This window comes from Peromyscus eremicus, chromosome 8b (genome assembly GCF_949786415.1).
Source record: "Peromyscus eremicus chromosome 8b, PerEre_H2_v1, whole genome shotgun sequence".
NCBI classification, from domain to species: Eukaryota; Metazoa; Chordata; class Mammalia; order Rodentia; family Cricetidae; genus Peromyscus; species Peromyscus eremicus.
The window spans coordinates 8813431-8839387 of record NC_081424.1 but is presented as its reverse complement, the minus strand read 5'-3'; the positions used below and the strand labels follow the sequence as shown (position 1 = coordinate 8839387).

At 42.4% G+C, this 25957-nt stretch overlaps 1 protein-coding gene across 1 annotated transcript; it reads right to left on the bottom strand.

Moving 5' to 3' along the window:
- Positions 1 to 387: 387 nt before the first annotated feature.
- Qrsl1 (glutaminyl-tRNA amidotransferase subunit QRSL1) lies at positions 388 to 25941 on the bottom strand. The gene is made up of 11 exons (XM_059272451.1): positions 25791 to 25941; positions 17671 to 17830; positions 16925 to 17023; positions 15829 to 15925; positions 11551 to 11718; positions 8220 to 8395; positions 8027 to 8139; positions 5967 to 6159; positions 5199 to 5316; positions 3158 to 3363; positions 388 to 893 (listed from the first exon to the last, which is right to left on the bottom strand). The coding sequence occupies exons 1-11, from the start codon at positions 25812 to 25814 to the stop codon at positions 673 to 675; spliced, it is 1575 nt and encodes a 524-aa protein (XP_059128434.1). The 5' UTR covers positions 25815 to 25941; the 3' UTR covers positions 388 to 672.
- Between the last annotated feature and the right edge of the window lie 16 nt (positions 25942 to 25957).

Here is a 25957-nt window from a genome sequence, read left to right as displayed (position 1 = left end):
TTCTGTCATTTTAACTGTTTCCAGAGAAACAAAAGGAGTCTGGAGACCGGCTGAGGAGCCGCCCAGCCTTTGATGGTTCTGGGCCTGGTGGCCACACTTCCTCCCATGTCCAGAGCTTTTAGCAGGGCAAATCCTCTCTGCTTGTGGGCATTTCTCACGCCACTGAGGCAAACTCTACCACAGAACGAACTGCCTGTCAGAACCACACCAGTCTCCTCAGGAGTTAATGTTATTGCACTGTTAGTATTTTGTTATTAGAGATGTACACATTTTCAGACATTTATTACTAAACAGTTTTACTCTAATTTTTGTTATTTTTAATGAAAATTATGTAGAATACATTGTTTTTAGGAGCTTGTATTTTTGCGTTATAGTAAAATTCAGTACTTGAATTGAACAGTTATTTAATGAATGTGTAAATATTACAATTAACAACATCATGGAGATTTGAAGAAGTGATTCCCAGGACAGACAGAGTTGACAGTGAACCCAGTCACAGGGCTGAGAAAGATCCCTGGGCGCTCTAGAGAACAGCGCCTCTTACGAGTCATTTAACTGCACTTCACAGCGGTGGAGGTTCAGTCCGGTGGCAGAGGGCGTGCCTGGCGAGCCTGAGGCCCGGCGCTGGATCCCTGCATCCCACTCCCAGCCAGCTGCTTGATTCATTGATCACTATTGGGTCAGAGAAACAGAAGCTAACTTTCCATTTTCAAGTACCAACGAGCCATCATCCATGAGGTCTTGCAGCTGAATAACAGGAAACTGGACTTGTTTTTCAAACCATTTGGCAACTGCCAGAAGTTGCTGGTCACAAAACGCACGTCCAATCAACTGCAGTCCTATCGGTAACCCTTGCTTTGAGAGGGCCACAGGGACACTCACTGCTGGCAAGCCTGAGGAAGAGAAAGAAGTCATCACTGATGAATCTGCCTTCTCTCTGCTTGTAGATAAAGAGAGAATAAGGCTTAAAACAAACTATGATAGCTAGATGTGGTGGCACACGCCCTTAATCCCAGCACTCGGGAGGCAGAGGCAGGTGGATCTCTGTGAGTTTGAGGCTAGCCTGGTCTACAGAGTGAGTTTCACCTCTCCATCAACTCCTGCCTCCAAGTTCCTATCCTGCTTGAGTTCCTGTTCTGACTTCCTTTGATGATGAACTGTGATGTGGAAGAGTAAGTCACTTTCCTCCCAAACTTGTTTTGGTCATGATGTTTCCCAGCAATAAAACCGGGATAAGACACATGAATTGCTTAGCAATGATCTGGCCAGCTAGCTTTTTGTTTTCTTTGTGTTTGTGTGTGCACACGTGGATATATCAGCATCTGAGACTCTTGCTCACTACTGTATATGCAGGCCGCCCAGCCTGCTAACTTCAGGGTGTCTCCTGTCTCCACCTCCCATCTTGCTACGGGAACACTGCAGCTACAGATGCACACTACTGCATCTGGCTTCATGTGGGTGCTGGGACGCAGCAAGGGCTTTACCCATGGGCCCTCTCCCCAGCCCCATGAGCTACCTTCCTAAGGAAACAGCGTAGTTTCCCAGAGTGGGACCAATGACTATAACTGCTTCCTGAGTAAGAAGTATGGGGTTTTCTGCTAAAAACGTCCCTTTAACCTGATTATAAGAAAGCAGTCTGGTGAATGGGCCTGAGCAGCCTCAACTCTTCAGAAGCTGTCACTTAGGAGGAAACATTTAAAAGGTGGGGACTTCAGAGGGTGAGGGACTGGGGAAAGTGGCTCAGCAGACTTCCTTTTCTAATAAAGAACTTTAGCTTAACATACAAAAATGGGCTCATCACAGCCCTCCTGACACTTTGCTCTTACTCATCCCTTTCCCCTTCCACTGCTGTGAACCCCCCATGCCTCTTAAGCCCTGGGATTTGAGGTGAGCATCGCCTTTTTTCAAGCGTCCTAAGATAAAGAACACTCGAACCAGAACCCCATATCCAGCAAGAATACCTTTAAAGGAAAACCTAGACATTTACAAGAGGAAAGTTTAGAGAATTTGCAGCCAGCTGATCTACCCTAAAAGAAAAGTAGAGGAATGTGTTTAAACATGAAAGGAATAATAAAAGGGAAGTCTTGGTCCTTCAGGAACAAAAGAGTAAAAAGAAAAAACAGAAGAGCGGTAAGCTCAGCATCTGGTGCCTGAACTACAGCCTGGTGTAGTTCCACAGACAGTAACAGATACAACCTGGTGACTACTGTAAACCTTTAAAAATTATGAACAAAAGTAGAGCTGGGAGGTAGTGGCGTACACCTTTAATCCCACCACTCCAGAAGCAGAGGCAGGTAGAGCTCAGTGAGTTCAAGGACAGCCTGGTCTACACAGTGAGTTCCAGGACAGTCAGGACTGTTTCACAGAAAAATCCAGTCTTGAAAAACCAAAGGGAAAAAAACAAAACAAAACAAAACAAACAAACAAAAAGTAGATATAAGGGCAAAACAATATTAAAAGACATTTTTAGCATTGCTGAGAAAATTGAAATATGGACTATATTTAGATTATTATTGGACTTCTATTAGTTTTCTCAGATGTGCCAATGTGTTTAGGGAGGATTTGTGCTAAATCACTCAGCTGTAAAATGTCATGTCTAGAAGGTTTTTTTCAAATGAGACAGTTCAATACAGTATGTGTGGGAGGTGGTATGGGTAGACAGACAGACAGAGAAGAGAGCTGAAGCAAGATACAAACGAGGACAGACTTAGGTAAGGGCATACAGAACACAGTACACTACCTTTAAAGCTTTATATATGTTTCAATATTTTGAAAATAAAAATATTGCATATTGGTTAAGAAAATGTTCGTATACAGTATGCATGCACAGGCCACACACACACTCCTCTCAGTGTTCTGGAAGGGAAGGGTACTGTTTTATTCTTTTTTTTTTTTTTATTTTGGTTTTTCGAGACAGGGTTTCTCTGTGTAGCTTTGCTCCTTTCCTGGAACTCACTTGGTAGCCCAGGCTGGCCTCGAACTCACAGAGATCCGCCTGGCTCTGCCTCCCGAGTGCTGGGATTAAAGGCGTGCGCCACCACCGCCGGCAAGGGAAGGGTACTGTTTTTAGGAAACAATTCTGCTAGAAGCTGAATTAAAGACCAGGGGGGCTGTCTAAACTTTGAAGACAACCCCACCATTCTTAAGGAATCTTCACCTGCCATGTTTACAGCTTGTGTGAAAATGTCATCCTGGGCACTTCGCGTCCTGTTGTCTTCTTTGATGAACTCCAAGTACGGCACTGCCTCGCGCAGGGTGGTGGGAGTCAGCAGGACATCCACGCCAGAGTCAAAGACATTCAGGAAATCCCTCACAATGAGACGCCTCACTTTCTGCGCTTTGATGAAATAATTCTCATAATTTCTGTGGAAAAATACAAAGATATCTTAAAGACTTTTTCTATTTCTGTTTTGTTTTTAAAGGCAGTTCTCTTACATTAGACTTATTAAAAGAGCCACTGGATGCTCAGCTTTACCATCAGGGACCGCAAGACTATTATTATTATTATTTATTTATTTACTCTTTGGGGGAGGGAGCGAGGAAGGGAGTGAGTAGAGGTCTGAGGACAAGCAGCCAGTCACCTCTCCTTCCACAATGTGGATCGCAGAATTAAACTCAAGTGTCAATCAGCCTAAAGTGCCTTTACTTACTGAGTCATCTTGCTAGCCAATTGCTATTCTATTTTATGAGACGGTCTCACTATGTAGCATGGCTGGCCTAGAACTCACTATGGAGACCCTAGCTAGTGTTGGAATAAAGACCTGGTCACCACACCCGCAGTACACTACTTAGATTCTTTTTTGTTTTTTGGAGACAAGATATCTCTGTGTAGCCCTGGCAGTCCTGGAACTTGGTCTATAGACCAAGCTGGCCTTAAATTCAGAGATGAGCCTGCCTCTGCATCCCAACTGCTGGGATTAAAGGCAAGTGCCACCACCACTGCCCAGCTGAATCCTAACAACTTATAATAATGAATTTTGTTCAACTGTACTGTTATTCTAAAACTTTATCATTGAAATTTATTCATTAGAATTCACTACTAGATGCAATTCTATCAAATAACCATAAAATAATACTGCCTAGTTGGGAAATTGCTAAACCAGAGCATTTATTTTAGGGTGAGATACAGTGTGATTAAGTTACTTTCTAGGTACAAAAGGTTAAAAACTTGGGTCTCAAAGGCTTATGCAATTTTCTATCATATCTCAGTCTATCTAGAGTGTAATGATAACTAGTCTCACATCTGCCTGAACTATGTCTCAGACTATCTACAGTATAACGATAACTAGTCTCACATCTGCCTGAATTAGATAGTAGGAAACAGTCCTGAGAAGCAGGTTCCAAAAAGAGAAACAAGAAAAACACACAGTGTTACAGTTTTGTATTTTATGAACAGTTTAGTCTAAGAGGGCAGAGAAAAAATTAAAAGAAGGATGCTCAAATACTATTAAAAGATTAGGGGGAAAGCCAGACACAGACAGAACCATAAATCAGTGACATAAGGAGAGAGAAGATGAAAACTCTTCAGCTGCTCCTGGACTCTTTTACACTGTAGGCTCCTCAAGTGTGGAACTGGACATGACAACTCCAGTCCCTTTGAGATCCAAATACAAGAAGAGAGAAAAGTGATTTTTTTTTGTTGTTGTTGTTGTTAATTCCAGGAGCGTGCTATGGAAACATCATGCACCCTTCCTGCACCATTTGACCAATGGGCTCTACAGAGATACAGATGCGGGCGCCCTCCTCTGTTGCTCTCCACTTATTCCTTTGAGGCATGGTCTTTCCCTGAAAATCCCAGTGATCCTCCTGTCTCCACCTCTGTTGGATCTAGGGTTATAGGCATGCACAGGATGCCCAGTTTGTTATGTAGGAGCTGGGGTCGGAACTCTGGTCCTCATGATTATGCAGCAAGAGCTCTTTACCAGCTCCGTATTCTTTCTTTCTTTATTTTTTTAATAGGATCTCATGTCCCAAGCTGGCCTTGAACTCACTATGCAACCAATGATGACCTTGAACTTCTGAACCTCCTGCCTCCACTACCCCTGTAATGGGATTACAGTTATTCACTACCACAATATTGATGCTGGATATCGAACCTGGGGCCTTAGAGATCTAGGCAAGGACCCTGCTAACTAAGCAAGTATATAAAAATTTTAAGGTTTCAAGAGTAGTAAAAATTCTTAAAGTAATTGTCTTACTCTTTTAATAAGAAAAAGTTTCCTGAGAGAATTCTTCCTCTCACCACATCATTGAACCCTTCTTGTCTGGTTGCAGCATACATAGCTTCAGTAGACACATCAATGCCAGACCTGTGGCCTGAGAACAAGAGGTAAATATTACTTGAAAAAGAATTAAAGGTTTGGCTGTGAAATAGTATTATGAACAATGTGGATCTTAGAGAACTTTCCTGTCCAAGTTCTTTTTCTTTATTTGCTTTGTGACTGACTGACCAGTTAGTTATGAGAACTAACCATGGAGAGAAAAGAACCATGAAAGAACTTTGTCATCCATCCATCCATCCACCCACGCATGTGTCCAACCATGTGCTGTCCATCCATCCATGCATCCATCCATCCATCATCCATCCACCCATGTATCCTATCCATCCATCATCCATCCACTCATGTATCCTATCCATCCATTCATCATCCATCCATCCATCTATCCCCCACCCATTCAACCACCCACCCATTCACCCAACCATCCATTCAGCCATCCATCCATGCAAACTTTGATTGAGCTCCACTTTGTCAGACACTACATCAGATGGGCTGGGCACACAAAGACAATCCCTTCAGTCCAGAGAACCAAACATAAGAAAGAGTTATGATGAATACCATAAGTTCAATACTAAAATAATAGAGGAAAAAAATTGATTTACTGATTTACCTTCCCGAATAATAACTAGTATGTGAACCATTCAAATGTCTGTGGTATCTTAAACAACCCCAAAGCAGCCATCTTACCATATTGTAGTCCATCAAATCTTGCCATATTCGATGCCACTTCTGATGTACATAGCACATGGTAGCAGACAATTGAGTAGCAGGTATGTGGCAGGGAGACTTCAATCACTTTGGCACCCCCAGATTCAAAGAGGTCAGCAGCTTGGGACCAGAGAGACCGTATTTCACTTGACAACTCTGGTACCAGATATTCCTTAGAGGGAAAACAAAACAAAACACAAGAAAGTCTATATAGACTCAGAAACATCTATATATTAAAATCTTTGGCAATACACTACACTAAAATACTGATAATACAGCTGGTAGGTACCTAGAAAGACTAGACTAGAAATGTTGATGGCATGTGAGCACAGTACTGGACAGTATTAGCTGGACACAGTATAAAGCTTAGCGATCTGATTGGGAACTCCTACCTGTTCACTATGTCTCAAATACTCTGCTGATAGTTTTCAGAGGTTCTCTCAGTTTATGCTTTCACACCTCCATTACATAGGTATCATCATCCCTCATTTTATGGATGAAAAGTATTGGGAATAGGGAAGTAAAGTAGCATTCTTAACACTATACATCACACCAACATGGGATCTAGGACTCAACTAGGTTCACTTCTAAAGCTTTGGTCTATCTTGTTTTTTAAAGAAAGTACAGATATTTATCTTGATGAAAGTCTTTTAAAGTAGCAATTCTCTACAGTAGGGTGTCACCTGATAATGTCTGTGGATGCTTTGACTGTGGAGTTGTAGTGGTGAGGGATGCTATGGGATAGGGGTGGAAGCCAGGGATGCAAAAGATGGCTTTCTACCACAGAACCTTCCAGAATAAAATACCAATGGTGCCAAAATTAAGAAGCCTCATTATTCTGCAGTATTTGTTTTCCTAAAAGATTCCTAAAATGTATTAAATATTAATATATTGTCAGGTATATAATTGGCTAAGGTGGTACATACCTGGATTTCAGCACTTGAGAGAAAGGCAGGAGGGTACTGAACCGGAAGTCAGGCTGGGCTCAGCAGTTTAGAGCTCTTATTTATTACACTTGAACTTGGTCGCCAGCACCTGCCTCAGTGGCTCACCAGCACCTCCAACTGCAGCTCCAGAGAGCTGATGTCTCTGGCCTTGTGGGTACTTGTACTTATGTATATATAGCCACATGAAGACACACACCTACGTATAACTTAAAATAATAAAAGGGCTACAGAGATGGCTCAGCAGTTGAGAGCACTGGATGTTCTCCCAAAGGACATGAGTTCAACTCCCAGCACCTCCATCAGACAGCTCAAAGCCATCTGTAACTTCACCTCCAGGGCATCTATGGCCTCCACAGGCACCAGGCCCACACACAGTACCAAGTGTACATGTGGGTAAAATATCCATACACATCCATAGCTATTTCTAAGAATAAATTAAAATTTAAATAAAAACTCACAAAACACACACACACACACACACACACACACACACACACACACACTCCTGATCTTTTTAATTTTAAAGTGTCAGTAATTTATTACTTACATGTATAGATTATTAATTGCTATTGTTAATAGGTATAGTCTAAATGGCAATAATAAAAATAAATGCAATAACACTTAATGGGGCCTTACTAGAGAAGGTATGCCTATGTCTTTTACAACATCGATCAGCAAACTGTAACCACAGGTAAGATGTGATAGTCATCCACTTTTAAAAATAAAATTTTATTGGTACACAGACACATTTCTTCATTTACATATTGCTTATGGCTGCCTTTTCACTATAATAGCTGAGATATAAAGCCCAGATCTATGATCTACAAAGCCCCAAACAGAATCCCTTTCTTTCCAAGAGAAGTTCACAGACCCTTGTTTTATAGAATAATCAAATTGGATCCCCACAACTCTCAGGGTGTGTATTTCTATCATCCTCATTCACAAAGGGAGAAACTGGGCTTAGGAAGAGAAGTTACATGCTTAAGTACACATGGCCAATCAAAGAAGTGGTACAGGAATTCAAAAACAGCCAGTCCACCTCCCAAGCATTTCACCAACCAGCTTTTCTGAAAAGTAATGAAAAGAAGTTACCTTTGGAATTCCTATACACAGTCTGCTCACATCCATCACACTGGGAATCATGGATGGTTTAATAGGGTCTTGTACTGTGGTGGAATCTTTGGGGTCATGTCCAGCCAGTACACCTGCAAGAAGGAATCCTTATGTGTGACAGACATATTGTTTTACAGTGAGACTTTCAAATAATACGTAACCACAGAAATACCTAACACAGTCGCTGTATCATCCACACATCTGGTGAAGATTCCTGGCACATCCATCGAATTCACCAGGGGAATGAGGCCATGACGGGAAACTAAGCCATAACTTGGTTTGAAACCAACAAGCCCACAGTGGGCAGCAGGGTTTCTGGTGGAGCCTCCAGTATCCGACCCTAGAGCCCTGGGATTGAAGATTGAAAGAGAATTCTTTTTAGAGGAATGACACTCTTTAATTGCATTAGGAATCTACTATTTTAAAGTGTACTTTCCCTTAATTATATGGAGTAATCCATACTCATCTCAAGGGATCCATATGGTATAGAAAAGCACGAAGACCCAGCAACAAACACTGTTAACATTTTGGCAGAATCAACCCTCCCTCTTGCCTCTGCCTCCTGAGTGCTGGAATTATGGGCATGTACCACTATGCCTGGCCTTTGAACGCTTTTTAAAAATGTGTTTTTATTTTTTGGAGAACATTTCATAATTGTAAGTTTCCATCCTTTTTTTGTGTGTTTATAGTGACCCCCTGCTGCCATTAAAATTGTAAAAATTGAGAATATGTGTAAATAAAATAGGTCACGTAACAATAGGCAGTATGCTTTCATAAACTAAACACTCTCTGCAGAAACCCAGATCCCAAGCCTTTGCTCTCCCATTTAGAGTCATAGCTAAAGACGTACTGTAATTTGCACAATGTTGTTTTCATCTGGAATGATAACTTGTAGTAAACCTTTGTTGTCAAACACCTTCACACATAAATCTCTGCTCCTGCTGACTGCTTTTAGGTTGCTGGCTTCTAAGAAGCAGGGTTAATGAACAAGAGGGTCAGTTTGTTGTTATAAATTCTTAACCTATATAATCAAATTACTTGTTGCAGATTAGGCCAATTCATATATTTACTTCTAGCGAACTGTGTTTAACATTTCAGTATCATTACTGAGTAGTAGTTTTTAAAATTCTGGTTAATCTGATTAAAAAAAACTTATTAAATATTCATTTTGAAAAACTTTTCATTACTCAACAAAGTGAATGTTCATTTCTTAGCCCACTCACCTAGAGAATATATGCTGTTCTTATTAAAAAAAAAAGAAGTAACATGGTTCAGACCATATATGATGTAGAAGAAGGAACCAGGTGACACATGCCGGTCACAGGAGGACCAATGCAGAAAGCATATGCAGGACGTACCCAGCGCACGCAGACCCAGGGACAGCAGGGAGGAGGCTGCCAGAGACTGGGGTGGGGGCAGTTAATGGGCGCTGGTTCCAGTTTTCCAAAATGAAAACAAGTTTTGCAGATTAATTGCAAAATTACATATACATATTTTACCACAACTGAAATGTTAAACAATTATTTAAAAACAAAGCTGTTGGATAGTACATGCCTATTGCAAAATTTAAAGTATATGATATAGAAGTAAAAATTTTCTCATGTAGTACCTGCAACAGCCCCGTTACACCCTTTCATCCAGATACCCCATGTATGACCAACATCCATGCCAAAGTAGTGACTACTCTAAACAGGAGTTATATGCACTATTCAGAACTTGTTCCCACTTAATGTACCTTAAGTAACTTTCTACATCACCCCACAGTGCCCTGTCTCATTCTTTCTATGTGGCTCAATAATACTCCAAGAATCTTAATTTAAAAACTATAATAAAACAAATAAATCAGTATCAGGGAGACAAAAGCAGACTACCTGACAGTTTGGAGACATTCATCCTGAAGTTACTTTTGGTTGGCATTTCTACTGACTATATGTACATATATAATCTACTGATTATATTGAAAGCAATGCTTTGGACTGAATAATGTTCCTAACAATAACATGCCACTTGTGCTCTACAGAAAATGCAAATTATATTTCCTTTCTCACCAAGTCCATTTAACTACAAAATCAGTCTGTTGCTTTCATAATTTTAAAAAGATACTGTCTCTTATTAGCATTCACTGACGGCTGTGTAAAAGTAAAACCTACATTTCCATAGGAATTATGTGTCAAAATGCCATCTTCTCAAAGTCGATTCAGAAAGATAACACTAAGTGGGATGATGAGGGTAGGAAAAAAATGCACCTGATCCTGCATTCTAACATGTCAGAACTCTCATTAATATTAATGCAATGCTATAACATTCCAGAGATAAATGAAATGGCTTTTCTTCTTAACAAGATTTCAGCAATATGAAAAAAAAAGTCTGAGGAGACTACTGCTCCATAGTTCTAAAATATGTAAATAAATTATTGGTTGCAATGCCTGTGAAAGAATGTAGTTTTAGTGGATAATTAAAGAGAGGGGAAATATATACCTATTATATTACTGAGGAAACACATTCAACTTAAATTGAGACTGATAAAATAAATCAGTATTCACTATTCTTTAGGTGGTTAACAATGTTTGGAGGGCCAGGGGCAGTGGCACAGGCCTATGACCTCAGCACTTGGGAGCTGGGCAAGAGGATCAGGGGTTTGAGGCCATTGTCTGCTACAAAGACTGAAGTCAACCTGGGCTATAACTGAGACCACACTTCAGATACTAGCTCTCCCTAGAAAAAGAAATAGATGTTTTTAACAGTGGCACTTCAAACATGGCTGACGGGTTCTTACTGATGTATGACAATCAGCTCCTAAGGAGGCTGAAAAGCTCTGCTTAGTGGCAGGCACCTTCAGCCGCAGAGTTACAGAAACACTATTGTAAATATCCTGTTGATATATACTAAGGGAATTTTTTTTCTTTTTAGAGATTTTCTGAAGGATAAATCACCACCCGCAGCTCTGTAGCAATAAACTAAAACACTGTCATTTGCATAGTGAACTGACGCCAGATTAAATTATTAAAAAATGATATTCATGAAGTCTACTCATGTTCAATGTTTTATTTGGTGAGATCCATAAAGCTATGTTTTTAAAGAACCAGAGACTACAGAAGAAAAGATAATAAAATGTTATTTTAAATTAAATTTTTTTAATGTCTTTTTTTTTTTTTTTTTAATGTTTACAGTGTTCTGCCTGCATGTGTGCTTGCAGGCCAGAAAAGGGCACCAGGTCTCATTACAGATGGTTGTGAGCCACCATGTGGTTGCTGGGAATTGAACTCAGGACCTCTGGAAGAACAGTCAGTGCTCTTAACCTCTGAGCCATCTCTCCAGCCCTTAAATTAAGTTTTACTGTCCAAAGTTCACCTAGTGGGCTAAAGCTGAGTATACTTTGAACACAAACAGCTCACCAGAAAGAAATACGAATACCAGGGTCTGAATTCCGTTGCTGCTGGGTTTTCATGTGGTTTGACCGCTATACTTGGGTGGGGTTTAAAGCACAGACAGGAGCATCTTACGCAAAGCACGTGAAGGCTGCCACAGCGGCCGCACTGCCCCCTGAGCTCCCTCCAGCTATCAGCCAATGGGAATCCTCCCGCTCGTCACGTTGCCGCCTTTCTCTGTATTGCCTCGAGTAACTCCAGGGGTTTCTAACCGGTCCAAACACACCGTCTGTGCTTCCAGATCTGAGAGGAAGAGACAAAGCAGTACCTCAGAAAACGTCCTCTTCTGTCCCCAGGGAAACTCAGGGAACTTTCTTAACCCACTGTAGCTTGAGCTGAAAAGGGCTGAGCTCAACAGGCAGCTAAGGAGGGTGGCAGGAGAAGTTTGTGGTGGAAATGAAAATTACTAGCTAAGGGAAGATTTATCCCCGTTGATTATCCAAATCAATTAAAGATGATTTCCCCTGTAAGTTAAGATCTTTCTGTTGAAAAGATTCACACACATTCAGACAACTAGGAAATCTTTTAAAGGAATCTCCCCCTTAATCAGAAGGTTCATCAGGTGTGGTGGCTCACGCCTTCCGTCTTGGCATTTAGTTGGCTGAGACAGGATGATATCTATGAATCCCAAGCAGGCCTGGGCTGGAGTGAAACCTGTCTCAAAAACCCAAACAAAACCCCAAACGAGGGATGAGGAGATAGCTCAGTGTGCAAGAACACTTGTAATGTAAGCCCGAGACCCTTGATTTGAATTCCTAACACTCACATGAGAAAGACAGCCACATGCCTGTCATCTCAGCATTTTGGGTAGGGTGGGTAGACAGGCAGCTCCCAGGCTGACCTTGAACTTAAGAGATATGCCTGCCTCTGCCTCAGGCATGGGTCAACATATCAACTAAAGTACTATATATTTTACATAACAGTTTTTCTCAGATTTATCACTTTGAAGTAGCATATTTCAAAAGTTCTTAGTTTACTCAAGCCCAATCTACCAGTTTTTATTTTGAATTATGTTGTGTCCTAGCAAAAAAGATTTTTGCTTAGGTCAAGGCCACAAATCACAAATACTTTTTTAATAGGTTTTCCAAATTTTATCATTTTAGCCTTTACATTCTTTAACTTCTTACTGTGGAACATTTTCACAGCATCTTTTTGTTTTAATGAAAAAACGTCAATAGAATGCTTCTTGATTTAGGTTTGCTACATACTTCTTGCTATTAGACGTAGGTTATAATTTTCCAGCTGACTCATACGTAATGGAGTGTCCTCAAAGAGTCACACTGGAGACATACTAAGTCTACTTTTTCCTCTTTGGCCATGTTAATTTTGATCAGCTGAGAAAAGAAAATATCCTAAAAATCCATGTCCAAGTTTACTTCCATGGATGAGGTCATTACCTAGCACTAAGAGATATCACAATAAACACGGTAGTCCAGGGCTGTTTCTACAAAACAGGAACACTGATCAAACAAATATTATAAATGTGAAAAGAATTATAAAGTGGAAAAATCTAAAGTGCTTTTGCTGAATGATGGACTTTTTCCTTCGTAGTATCAGGAACAAGGCAAGGCTATCTGCTTTACATCCGCCCCTCACCCCCAACTTTAATTATTTGTACATATTTATGTCTATGCATGAGTGCAGATGACCACAGAGGCCAGAAGCGGGTGTTGGGTCACCTGAAGCTGAAGTTACAGGTGTTTGTGAGTTACTCATGTGGTTACTGGGAAGCGAACTCAGGTCCTCTGCAAGAGCAGTAAGCATTCTTACCTGCTGAGCCATCTCTCCACCTCCCCATTTTACACTTTTTCTTCAACACTTCATTGACAGTCTTAACTGCTTCACCAAGGCAAAATGTAGATAAATAATAAGAAATACAAAATAAAACTGTCTTTGCTATCTACACAAAATAGTCCAAAGAACCTACAAAGACCAACTAGAACTAACACATGAACTTTAACATGGCTAGGAGGCCAATGTTAAATATAGAAAGAAAAAAAATAATTATGTTTTTATGCATTTGCTATAAATAATTAGAAACTGAAAAACTACAGCATAAAATGAGTCAGGACTAGAATGCGGCTCAGTGGGCTAAGGCACTTGCTGCCAAGCCTGACAACCTGAATTCAATGCCTAGTTACCCACATGTTGGGGAAAAAGATAGACTCCCTGAATCGTCCTCTGAACTCTACTTGCACATGTCCAATCCCTCAAATTAAATTAAAAACTCTAGTCAAAAATATAAATCACAAAAGCTCTATAAAAAATTTACATTGGAAAATCTCAAAAGTATTGCTGAGAAAAATAAACAAAAATCTCAACTAGCACATACTCATGACATTTGTGAATTAGAAGACACAGACAGAGGCCAGTTCAAAGGAAGCTGCTAAAGCTTATGGGGAAAACAAACAGTGCCCATGCAGTGACTTTACAACAGGGCCGCAATACACATGCAGTGACTTTAAAACAGGGCCACAGTACACATGCAGTGACTTTAAAACAGGGCTGCAGTGCCCATGCAGTGACTTTACAACAGGGCCGCAGTGCAATGCAGTGACTTTACAACAGGGCCACAGTGCCCATGCAGTGACTTTACAACAGGGCCACAGTGCCCATGCAGTGACTTTACAACAGGGCCGCAGTGCCCATGCAGTGACTTTACAACAGGGCCACAGTGCCCATGCAGTGACTTTAAAACAGGGCTGCAGTGCCCATGCAGTGACTTTACAACAGGGCCGCAGTGCAATGCAGTGACTTTAAAACAGGGCTGCAGTGCCCATGCAGTGCCTTTAAAACAGGGCCGCAGTGCCCATGCAGTGACTTTAAAACAGGGCCGCAGTGCCCATGCAGTGACTTTAAAACAGGGCCGCAGTGCCCATGCAGTGACTTTAAAACAGGGCCGCAGTGCCCATGCAGTGACTTTAAAACAGGGCCGCAGTGCCCATGCAGTGCCTTTAAAACAGGGCCGCAGTGCACATGCAGTGCCTTTAAAACAGGGCCGCAGTGCACATGCAGTGATTTTAAAGCAGGGCCGCAGTGCACATGCAGTGACTTTAAAGCAGGGCCGCAGTGCACATGCAGTGACTTTAAAGCAGGGTTGCAGTGCACATGCAGTGACTTTAAAACAGGCCGCAGTGCACATGTAGTGACTTGAAAAAGAACAAAGTGAGAGACTATTGCCACCAGCGTCAAGACAGATACTGACTCAAGTTTACATGTATGTGTTTGCAGAGAACAAGGACAAGCTTGTCTTGTCTAAACAGTGGTGGGACTAAAATGTCCATATGTAAAAAACTGAATTATATTCACACAATACACAAAAACCTTAAACTACACGGTGACATCTAAATATAACAGCTCACTCTATAAAAACCTGTCCTTTTGGTCTGGATAAGGACTACTGGAAGCATCGGTAGAGATCAACATAGAAGCATGAATCATGAAAGAGAAAACTGATGAGCTGGACTGGACCGAAATTAGGACGTAGCATCACCTAGGACACAGCCTCGGGGCTAGCAGAGTGGGAAGACACACACTAACTGCGGGCAGCACATTCCTGAACCATCCCACGGGTCAAGGCCCCCACTACAGAGAAAGCGGGCTGAGCAGTGACAGTCATTGCTCTGCTTCCTGACTGCACAGGCCATGTGCCCTGAGCCTCAGGCTCCGGCTGCCATCTTTCCTGCCAGGTACCCCCAAACTGTAGGCCAAAATAAGCCCTTCTTTCCTTAGGGTGATTTGTCAGTTATCTGTATGACAGCAAAGACAAAAGTAACTCATACAGACAGAATGAAAGATAAGCCAAAGACTCTGAGAACAGATTTGCAAACCACCTTGGAAAACGTACTTGGATCTAGAATATATGAAAGAACTCTTACAACCCAATAAATAAACCAACTGAAGACATACAAACGGCAAAATAGGCACACGAGAAGGCACTTCACAGCATCATTCACCAGGGAAATACATTCTAAACCCAAACAATGTATCTACATACTCGTTAGACGACTGATAAGCTTTCACAGGGACTGAGACTCCCATGTCACAGTCCTCATGAAGCAGCTAGAGACTTGGCTCAACAGTCTGGAGCTTGTGGAGCTGGTTCTCAGCACCCACAGGGTGGCTCTCAACTGCCTGCAACTCCAGCTCCAAGGGACTCAGTGACCTCCTCTGGCCTCCACCGGCACCTGCAGTCACCTGCAGTCATTCTCTTACATACAAATAAAAACAAGAAAAACAGACATTTAAAAAAAATCTTCAAGCCACCTTCTTGCTACCTTTAGGTACCTATGTGCAGTGAAATTAAAGGCACAGATGTTAAATAAAAAGAGAGAGAAACTTCGTTTTACTTACCCCATAGCAAACTCATCTAAATTAGTTTTCCCCATGAGTAGAGCTCCCTGATCCAACAGCTTCTGAACGACTGTAGCATTGTAAGGCGGTATATAACCTGAAGAAATAGTATCTTTATTATATATTATATTATGAGAGAAAACAATGAGCAGGAAGCATGATTTTAAACTTTAATTAATTACTATTGGAGTGTAAATTACTCTTAATTTAAATAGCAAGTTGTACTTTCTTCTAGTTAATTTTTCTCCTGCCAACTGCCCATTTTTTACAGTACATCATTCACTATTTTTACAATCAGAAAACATTGACTTAAAGAGTACTATAAAATGTTGGATGGTAAGATAGATCTAATTTATTTGACTCTAATTCCTTATCATTATGCTCAAAAGTTTTTTTATGCTTCTTAGATAATGTTATGTCACGTAGTAATTTTTATTAATTTTGGTTAGAAACAGGTCTATGCACTCAGGAGGCAGAGGCAGGAGAGTCTCTGTGATTTAAGGCCAGTTCAGATAGCACAGCAAACTCAGGCCAGCAGGGCTACACGGTGAGACTTTGTCCCAACAACAACAACACCCCACCCACAGATTGGAAAAAAACAAAACCAACCAAAAAACCCGCTAGCCTATATTCCAAACTCCACTCCAGTCCACCTAATGAAAGAGGACTCAGAATTTCACTTTTAGTGGGCAGCATTCTGAGGACCTTTACTTTCTCATTTTTTTTTTTTCTGTAAACATTCTTGTTTCCAGCCTGATAGATTAAAGAATAAAACTAAGTATTACTACACAGTTTGGAGAGATGGTGAGTAGGAGCTGATGAATTCTCAGTGTCCACAGGAGTAATGGCAGCCAGTACCAAGTCTTTTGGAAAAGGCTCAGAAACTTCGTAAGCAGTATTCATTCATGGGGCTGGCCAATGCCTAAATTAATTCTGGATGTAACGAGCAAGCAGTGAAGGGGCGACAGTCTATCCTAAGTCCTTCCCACAAGGCTAATTAATCTCAGGGTATCTTGAAGCTGCTTCAGTATTTTATCTGTAAGCTGAAAACACTCACTTTTATAAAAGTACTAATGTTGTAATCATTAGACTTTACCTTTTAGCATATTTGATGCACATGTTGTCTCGATGCCAGATGTGCTGAAGTTGTCTTTTACAGCAACAGGAATTCCGTCTAAATCTCCAAGGGACTGACCTACATTTAAAAGCCACAAAGGGGTGGTGGTAGAAAGACGGCTCAGTAGGGAAGAGTGCTTGTCCAACGAGAGGCCCTGAATTCAGATCCCAGCATCGACATCAAAAGCCGGGCATGGCCACATGCCTTATTCTTTTGTTGGAGGTGTAGTGGGGGATTGAGACAGGGTTTCTCTGTGTAACAACCATGGCTGTCCTAGAACTTTCTTTGTAGACCAGGCTGGTCTCGAACTCACAGAGATCTGCCTGCCTCTGCCTCCCAAGTGCTGGGATTAAAGGCGTGCACCACCACCACCCAGCATGTGATTTATTCTTCTGCCCACCCAAGTGCTGTGAGGGCTAAAAACAAGATGGTCACTCCAGCTAACACACACACACACACACACACACACACACACACACACACACACACAGATAGAGAGAGAGACAGAGAGAGAGACAGAGAACTCCAGAATGAAACTTTAGAAATCAAGTTTAATACAGATAGGCACTATATAATATTTACACCAAATACTCAAAACAAGTTCTTTAAACAAGGGATTGTTTTAAGTTTAAAGCTTTACTTACTGAAAGACACTGCTACACCCAACTAAATTGTTCCTCTTGAGAGAAAACAATGATATATAATTGAACATAATTTACATTTACCTTCTTTGTATCTTTTCTCCGACTCTTCAGCTTGCTTTAAGGCCACCTCTTCTGATACAGTAATGTAAGCGTTGAGGTACTTGGTTTTCTTGATGAGGGAGAGACATTTCTTGCAGAGCTCTGTTGGTGTAACCTGGCCCTGTTTCAGTGCTGCGGAAACCTACAGAAGAGACAATTTAGTCTCTTTACAGGTTCTGTGCAGGTCCAAATCTTGTACTGAGGGAGCCATAAGCAGTACAGTGTGGAAACAAAATGTAGAGGTGAGGCTTGGGCTCAAAACCCAGAGAAGCTTTTCTCGGACAGTGCAGTAAGCAAAGGGCGGTATTGATCAGCTCTAAGATGCGAATGGTGGGGAGCAATCTTCCTCTTTGTTAACTTGTTTTGTTTCTTAGTTAGGCTTGGGCAAACAACAGTAGTTAAGTGAGCCGTGCAGGCCTGGGGCAGCTGAGCCCAGCCTGGGTATAGATGGGTAGGGGACAGTAGGTTCAGGGAGCAGCTTACTGTAACCCAAGGAGTACACAGTGAAAAAAGAGAAGCATTTTATGGCACTGAAAAAGACCTTTATATTTACTGGACATTTCAGATAAGACATACTAGTGTTCAGAAAAGTGCACAGACATATGATATACATACACACACATCTTATATAAACTTCTCAGAATTTCTGTCTTTTTGTGCATTAAGAAGGCTGGTGGGGGCTGGAGAGATGGCTCAGCTGTTACGAGCACTGGCTGCTCTTCCACAGGACCTGGGGTTCAATTCCCAGCGCCCACATGGCAGCTTACAGCTCTCTGTAACTCCAGTTGCAGGGGATCTGAAACCCTCATGCCAATGTACATGGTGGATGAAGGGTTAAAACGCATGAGAAGCAGGGCTGCAGAGACAGCTCAGCAGTTAGAAGCACAGACTGCTCTTGCACAAGACTCCAGTTTGGTTGCCAGCACCCATCTCAGGTGGCTCACAAGGCCTGTAACTCCAGGTCTGGGGAAGCCAACTCCTCTGTCCTCCGAAGTGCCTGAACTCACGTGCACACACACAAAGAACACAGACACAATTAAAAAACAATAAAAATAGATCTTTAAAAAATGCATGAGAAGTGACCAGTGCCTATTATTTGGCAGTGAGACCTGAGATGAAGTGAGTATTATTTGCCATGTCCTGCAGGAAGTAAGACTAGGTACGTGCTGATCACAGAAGGACAGCAGGTAACAAGAAGTCAATGATGTCAGGCTGTCTTTGGAGATAATATGCAAAAACAGCTGTATCATCCACCTGTTATGTGAGTTCAGAGACAAGGGGGTCTGGAATAAAGTAATTCTCGATGAGTATTTACCAAGAGCCAGGCACCGTTGGTTTGTTTCATCAATTCATTAGGAAGTTTGACATTATTAACCATCTTGGACAAATGAAGAAACTGAAGCCCAAAAGCTGTCCATTTGTCCAAAGGCACACAACAGGACAGGACAGGACAGGGGGACTTCATAATATACTCTCCTTACCACTTCTATGTTTACTCTCACGGGAAAGAGTTTGTTCTCTACGTTGACTGTGTTCTCATGTCTGGAATGTATAAAGCAACAGGAGTTTGCATTTAGGGGGAGGGTCTGCAAAAGATCAGCTTTTGGCTACTAAACATATCATCGAAGCAATGACATTCTTAGCGCTGAGAACCGTGGGAATGGCAAAGAATGTGGCTGCTTTTTGCCCTTGCCCAAAAAAAAAAATCAGCCTGAGGCTGAATTGAAGAATTTGGATTAATGGCACTGGAAGAGATTTAAAGACACTCTAGTATTGACTGTGCCATGTGGTTATCAGTGGCCACTCCTACACAGATCTATAATGAAAGGAACAAGCTAAGAAAGGAAAAATTCAAAATGTACAGTTTGAGGAGAAAGGGAACACCAGGAAACGTAATGGAGCTAAATCCAATGCTTGAGGAGATTAAAAAGTTTAAAGAAAATCCTGATGCTAAAGGAATAAAGGGAGTGGTGACCACAGAGCAAGACTTCACCCAACTAAGCCTCCAACTTGTAAAAATGAATTAGAGAAAGCTGAAGACATGACGGAAACCATCAACAACAGAAAGCTGATACAGACGTAATTGAATGACGGGGCCATGCTCTAGCCCCAACAAGCAGCAGAACTTGGAAGTTTCAGCCAAGTGGTAGAGTCAACTAAGGAAAGCCACTGAGGCCAGGCATATGCTATGTGTGACCCTGAATGGAGGTCCAGAGAGTCCATTGTGTGAAGCTGTTAAAGTGAAGCCTGGATTGCTTCAGAAACCTCAAGATGTTGGAGATGCCAGAGTTGTAGGATACCTGCCAAGGAGAGCTGCTAACAGGGAGTGGAACCAGCCCAAGAGAAGTGTGTTGCAGTCAACAAAGCTGAAAGGAGTTGGCGATCTGAAGAGTGTTTTGACATCAGACAAGGAGATGCAGTTTGGAGTTTGCCCAGCTGGTTTCTGGTCTTACTTTGATCCAGTATTTCCTCACTGTGCTCTCTTTCCTCCTTTTTCAAATGGTAATGTATATTTTGTGCCATTGTATGTTGGAAGTATGTGATCTGCTTTGATTTTGATTTTTCAGGGTGTTACAGTTAAGAGATGGAGTACTGTGTTACAGACTATGTAGACTTTTGAAGTTGTAGTGACTGAATTTTTGCATTATGATATGGATACAAGCCTATGGGGGCCCAGGAGTGGAACGTGGTGGCTTGCATAAGAATGGGCCCCCATCGGCTTAAATATTTGAATGCTTAGGGAATGGCAGTAGTTTAAAGGTACAGTCTTGTTGGAGGAAGTGTGTCTCTAGGGGCAGGCTTTGAGGTTTCTAAAGTCCATGCCAAACCCAGTACCTCTCTCCTCCTGCTGCCTGTGGATCTGGATATAGAACTCTCAGCTCCTTCTCTAGCACTATGTCTGCCTGCATGCTGCCAGGCTCCCTGCTGTGATGACAATGAACTAAACCTCTGAAACTGAAAGCAAGCCTCAATTAAAGGCTTTCCTTTATAAAAGTTGCTGTGGTCATGGTGTTTCTTCACAGCAGTAAAACACTGGCTAAGAAAATCTTTTTGGTTTTGAACCCTGAGAAGCCAATCCACACAAACTATTAGATTAATTGCAGTAGCTCTGAGTCTAACTCCAAGAAAACTGGGATCAAGCCAGGATAGAGTAAACTAAGAGTCAAACCTAAATACACCTGCACAACTACCTCCCAACACACCTTTTTCCTAGGACAGGGTTTCACTGTGCAGCCTTGACTGTCCTGGAACTGAGACTCACTGAGATTCACCTGCAGTTGAAGCTGTGGCTGCAGCCCTCCTGGGCTGTAGGAGCCCACAGAGACTCCATAGTGTGGCTTTACTCCATCTTGACTCAAGGTCAGAGAGTCCAAGTTTGTTTTGCCCAGCAAGGCTGTATAACAGGATGTTTTGGCCTAAGAAGTGGTTACCAGGTGTTTTATACTTCAAGGCCTAATTACAGGATACTTTGCCGAAAGGCGTGGCTAATAGATGTTTTGAGAATTAAGGAAGTGTTTCTATTTATCTGTACTCTGTACCTTGAACCCTGGTGTCCTTGAGAGGGGGATACCTTTTGCCTCTCCCCTTGCTGGTGTGTAAAAAGCTCATGAGGAATAAAATCGGGGTGACTGTGGTATTGACCCAGAGCCCTCTGGATGCTACTCTGTGTCTCTGTCTTTTTCTTTTCATCATCTACATCTCTATTTTTCATATCTATTATTTTTCAATACTCACTCCTCCCTTCAAGGACTGCTCAATAGTCAGCAGTCGGGCAGGACCTGGCACTGGGCTTTACTTCTTATCTGTCATCACATCCTGCGGCCTTGTCCCAGGGCTCTTCTGCTATCCCAAGCTCCATTAATGGTCCCCCAAATTGCCCCAGATGTTTAGTTCCAAGTTTCTCTAACTGCCTCCCCAGCAAAATTTCCCTTTCTTAATCAATTATCTCACCTACCGTGTTAGGAAATAGAGAACTTAGATTCAGCTGATAGACTTTACAAGGAGAATGAATCTTTCACTACTCTCGGGCATCTGCACACATTAAAGAGCGAATGTGTACTGAACTAATCAATTTCTAACTAGTAAAGTTAGGAGCATTTGGACAGAAACACGGAAAAAACCACAAAGTAGACAGAAGATACTTTTCCACCTGGTAAAATAACTACCAAACAGTCTTTGAATACAGTAGGCATTAGCAATATTTGTTAAAGGAGTTATTAAGTAAAAGCTGTAATGTCAAGGCAACTTTTCGGTCTTCCTTTGGGTCAACTCCCCTGTTAAGGGTTTTTTGTTACTGTTTTTTCCCCATGAAGTAAATGTTTTTATAATGGCTTATTCATGTCAGAAGGGGTAGCGCGCGCGCGCGCGCGCGCGCGCGCGCACACACACACACACACACACACACACACACACACACACGCACACACGCACACACACACACACACACACACACACACACACCCCTCTCTCTTCCACCGCAGGTGCATAAGAGAGGGAAAAAGCAGGCCACATTTTTTGTTTGTTTGTTTTTTTGAGACAGGGTTTCTCTGTGTAGTTTTGGTGCCTGTTCTGGATCTCACTCTGTAGCCCAGGCTGGCCTTGAACTCACAGAGATCTGCCTGGCTCTGCCTTCTGAGTGCTGGGATTAAAGGTGTGCGCCACCACCGCCCGGCCAGGCCACATTTTTTTATAGGTTGTATTTTAAACAAGTTTTGGGGATTCCCACTCTTTTTTGAGAACAAATTTAGCAAGGCTAGCCTGGGCACAAGATCCTACCTCAACAACAAAAAGAACAAATTTGACTTTTCACTAATAGTAGGATATGTCACATACAATGTAGGATAGTATTTTGGGGAAAAGTATTACTAAAAGCCTATGGATTTAAATGTCTCATTATAATTTATAATTCCTGAAATGCTGCCAGTTGAGAAAGAAGAGACCTCCCAGATGGGGACACAAAAGGGAAATGGTAGGGCAGGACAGGCACTCAACACTGTTATGAAAATCCACCCAGAGACCCTACTAAGCCATATACTCTAGTTTTAATCACACAGATGTAATTAAGACTAGAGTGGGAACCAGTTGAAGGCTTAACTAAAGCCCCAGGTGATTCTGAGTGGGCAAGCAGACTGTTGTAAAGATTGAGAGAGTCTGGCCCCAGACAAAGTCAGGTGATCCATGTTAAAACATGAATCAGGGTTAAGAGCACCCCAGAGAAGCTAGGTAATAAGGACGCCCAAAGAGAGATGCATGGATTTCTCTGGGAAGGGGAAATAGAAGAGATCTCCTGGGTAAACTGGGGGCAGAGGGGAGGGGGACGGAGGTATGGGAACATGAGGGATCTGGTTGGTTGGGTTAGGGGCCGGCCAGACAGATGGGGAGAATATTGAAAGAGACATCTTGATGGGGGGACCATTTGGGGATTAGGGAGAAACCTGGTGCCAGGGAAACTCCCAGGAATCCACAAGGATGACCTCAGCTAAGACTCCTAGCAATAGCGGAGAAGGTGCCTGGACTGGCCTTCTCCAGTAATCAGATTGATGACTACCTAATTGTCATCATAGAACCTTCATCCAGTAACTGATGGAAGCAGACGCAGAGATCCACAGCCAAGCACTGGGCTGAGCTCCTGGAGTCCAGAGGGGGTCAAGATCATGACCAGGAAACCCACAGAGAGGATGACCTGAACTACTGGAAGCTCAGGGACTCTAGACCAGCAGTTAGGGAGCCTGCATGGGACTGACCTAGGCCCTCTGCATGTGTGTAACAGTTGTGTAGCTTGGTTTGTTTATGGGACTCCTAGCAGTGGGATCAGGACCAGTCCCTGTTGATCTGGCTTTTGGGAACCCGTTCCCCATGCTGGGTTGCCTTGCCCAACCTAGATGCAGGCGGAGGAGCTTGGTCCTGCCTCAACTTGATGTGCCATGCTTTATTGATGCCCATGGGAGGCCTGCATTTCTGAATGAAGAAGGAGGAGTGGATGGGGGGAGGGTAGAAGGGAGGTGGGGAGAGGGAAAAGGAGAGGAGGGAAGGGAAACTGTGGTCGTTATGTAAAATAAATGAAAAAAATTAAAAAAAAGAGTTAAGAGTAGGAATTAAGAGTTAAGAGTAAGTGACAGAAGAGATTATACAGGGTTTAGTGATTTAACAAATACAGGATGTGAAGGACAGTCTACGGGCCAATGGATAATAGCTGTGCTTTAGGTTTTACTTTCTTAATGGCTTGGTATACCAGCACTTTGCTTTAGAGTGTGTTATGAGGCATCTGGAAGAGACCTCCAGAAGCTATCTACAGCTAGAGTCTAGGGCAGGGTTTCTTAAGCCTTTTCCATACACAATCCTTTTCTGTCAGAGAAATTTTGCAAAACCCTGGTATATCTGTATAGTAAGAAGGCATACAAATCATTTATGGATAAGTCATAAATAAATTTATTTTAAAACAATTTTGGGGGGCTGGAAAGGTGGCCCAGCAGTTAAGAGCACTGGTTGCTCTTCCAGAAGTCCTGAATTAATTCCCAGCACCCACATGGCAGCTTTCAACTGTCTAGAACTGTAGTCCCACGGGATCTGATGCCCACTTGTGGTGTGCAGATGTACATGCAGACAAAATATCCACATACATAAAACAAGTAGATATTTAAAAAATTCTTTGGGCCGGGCGGTGGTGGCACATGCCTTTAATCCCAGCACTCGGGAGGCACAGCCAGGCAGATCTCTGTGAGTTCGAGGCCAGCCTGGTCTACAGAGTGAGATCCAGAATAGGCTCCAAAGCTACACTGAGTAACCTTGACTTGAAAAACCAAACCAAACCAAAACAAAAAAATTCTTTGGTACACATAATTTTACTATCTATTAAAGATTAAAACAAATTCGCATACCAATAAAATGTATATACTTGCTTATTTTTAAATAAAGAATTAAATCTTGGCTGAATATTTGATATTTCAGGATCTAGGCTACTTCCATTTTTTTTTCAGTTTACCAACATTTCGATTTGAAAATTATCAGTGCTGAGAACTGATACATAAAATAAATACCCTATACAAAATGGTGTGACCATGTTTAGGGCTATATCAGAAATAGCTGAATTATCTCAAATCAAAATCCATTTAATGATTTTTAAGTGAAACTCAAACCAATAACTCAAACAGCCATTTTTAGAATCAAGCACCTTCACGCCAATAAACCAAAGATACACGAATTTCCTACTAAAGCTATGTGACAAGTTGAGAAATGATTTAGGAAAATATTAAAAGTTTTTGCTTCCTGCAGTTAAACAGTTACGTGTCTACAAGTTTGGAAAAGATGCACATATGGTTAAAAGAAAAGAACCACTGCAATCCATAACACACATAACATAACAAACCCCTCTGCGATTCATTAACACACAACAGTCTCGATTCTGAGTTGAGATGATTCAGGCATTATTACTGGGGAAGGCAAACATGGTGAACCTTGCTGCAGCGAAGCAGGGAGGAAGCATCGGTGAGCGCTGTCAGAACACCTTAGATTCACAACGCCTTTGATTTTGAATCAACTTTGGCCACGGTCTCTCGGAACCCCGCCACCTACCCGCGCCCCCCTTTAAACTGCTGTCAAAATTTCTGCTATATATGGGGTTGCGACCTGCAGCTTAAGCAGGGGTTTAAACATGATGTCCAGGAGAGAAGGTAGTGGTAGGAATCCTAGTTATTTGGGGGTCTCTGAAGAATGTAGGGTTTTTGTTGTTGTTGTTGTTGTTGTTGTTGTTTTAAAGCCACCAATTATTTCGTTCGAATTCTGCATGATACAAATTCGCCCCGCCCCTAAGCGAGCACAGCTGGGACAGGGTTGAAATGGTCGGTCTGAGAACCCTTCCCCAAATCGCGCGGGATGGATGACCCCACGGTTTATCGGTGCAAACATTTCCCCGGACGTCCTTACTCCTGGGAATGGGTACGGAGTGTATTGCCTAAGAGCAACAGGTTCGAATCCCACTTCCCACTCAGCAATGTAGGCGGCCAGGAGGGCCGAGCCGTGCGGGGTGACCCGGGGCGACCTTGACCTCGGAGTCCTCGAGTGTCTCCGCCCTCCCGGGTCCCCTCCGGGCCACATCCACTCACTTCTCGGAGAGTCCGGCCCAGCATCGTCCTCAGGTTCAGCCCGGTACCAGAGGGGCCCGGAGCGGAGGAAGAAGTCGCCGCCGGTCACTAGCCTTACATGGGCGCAGACATCTTGGATCCTCACGGGCCTCTTCAACACCGAGCGCTTGGATTGGCCGAGGTCCCGG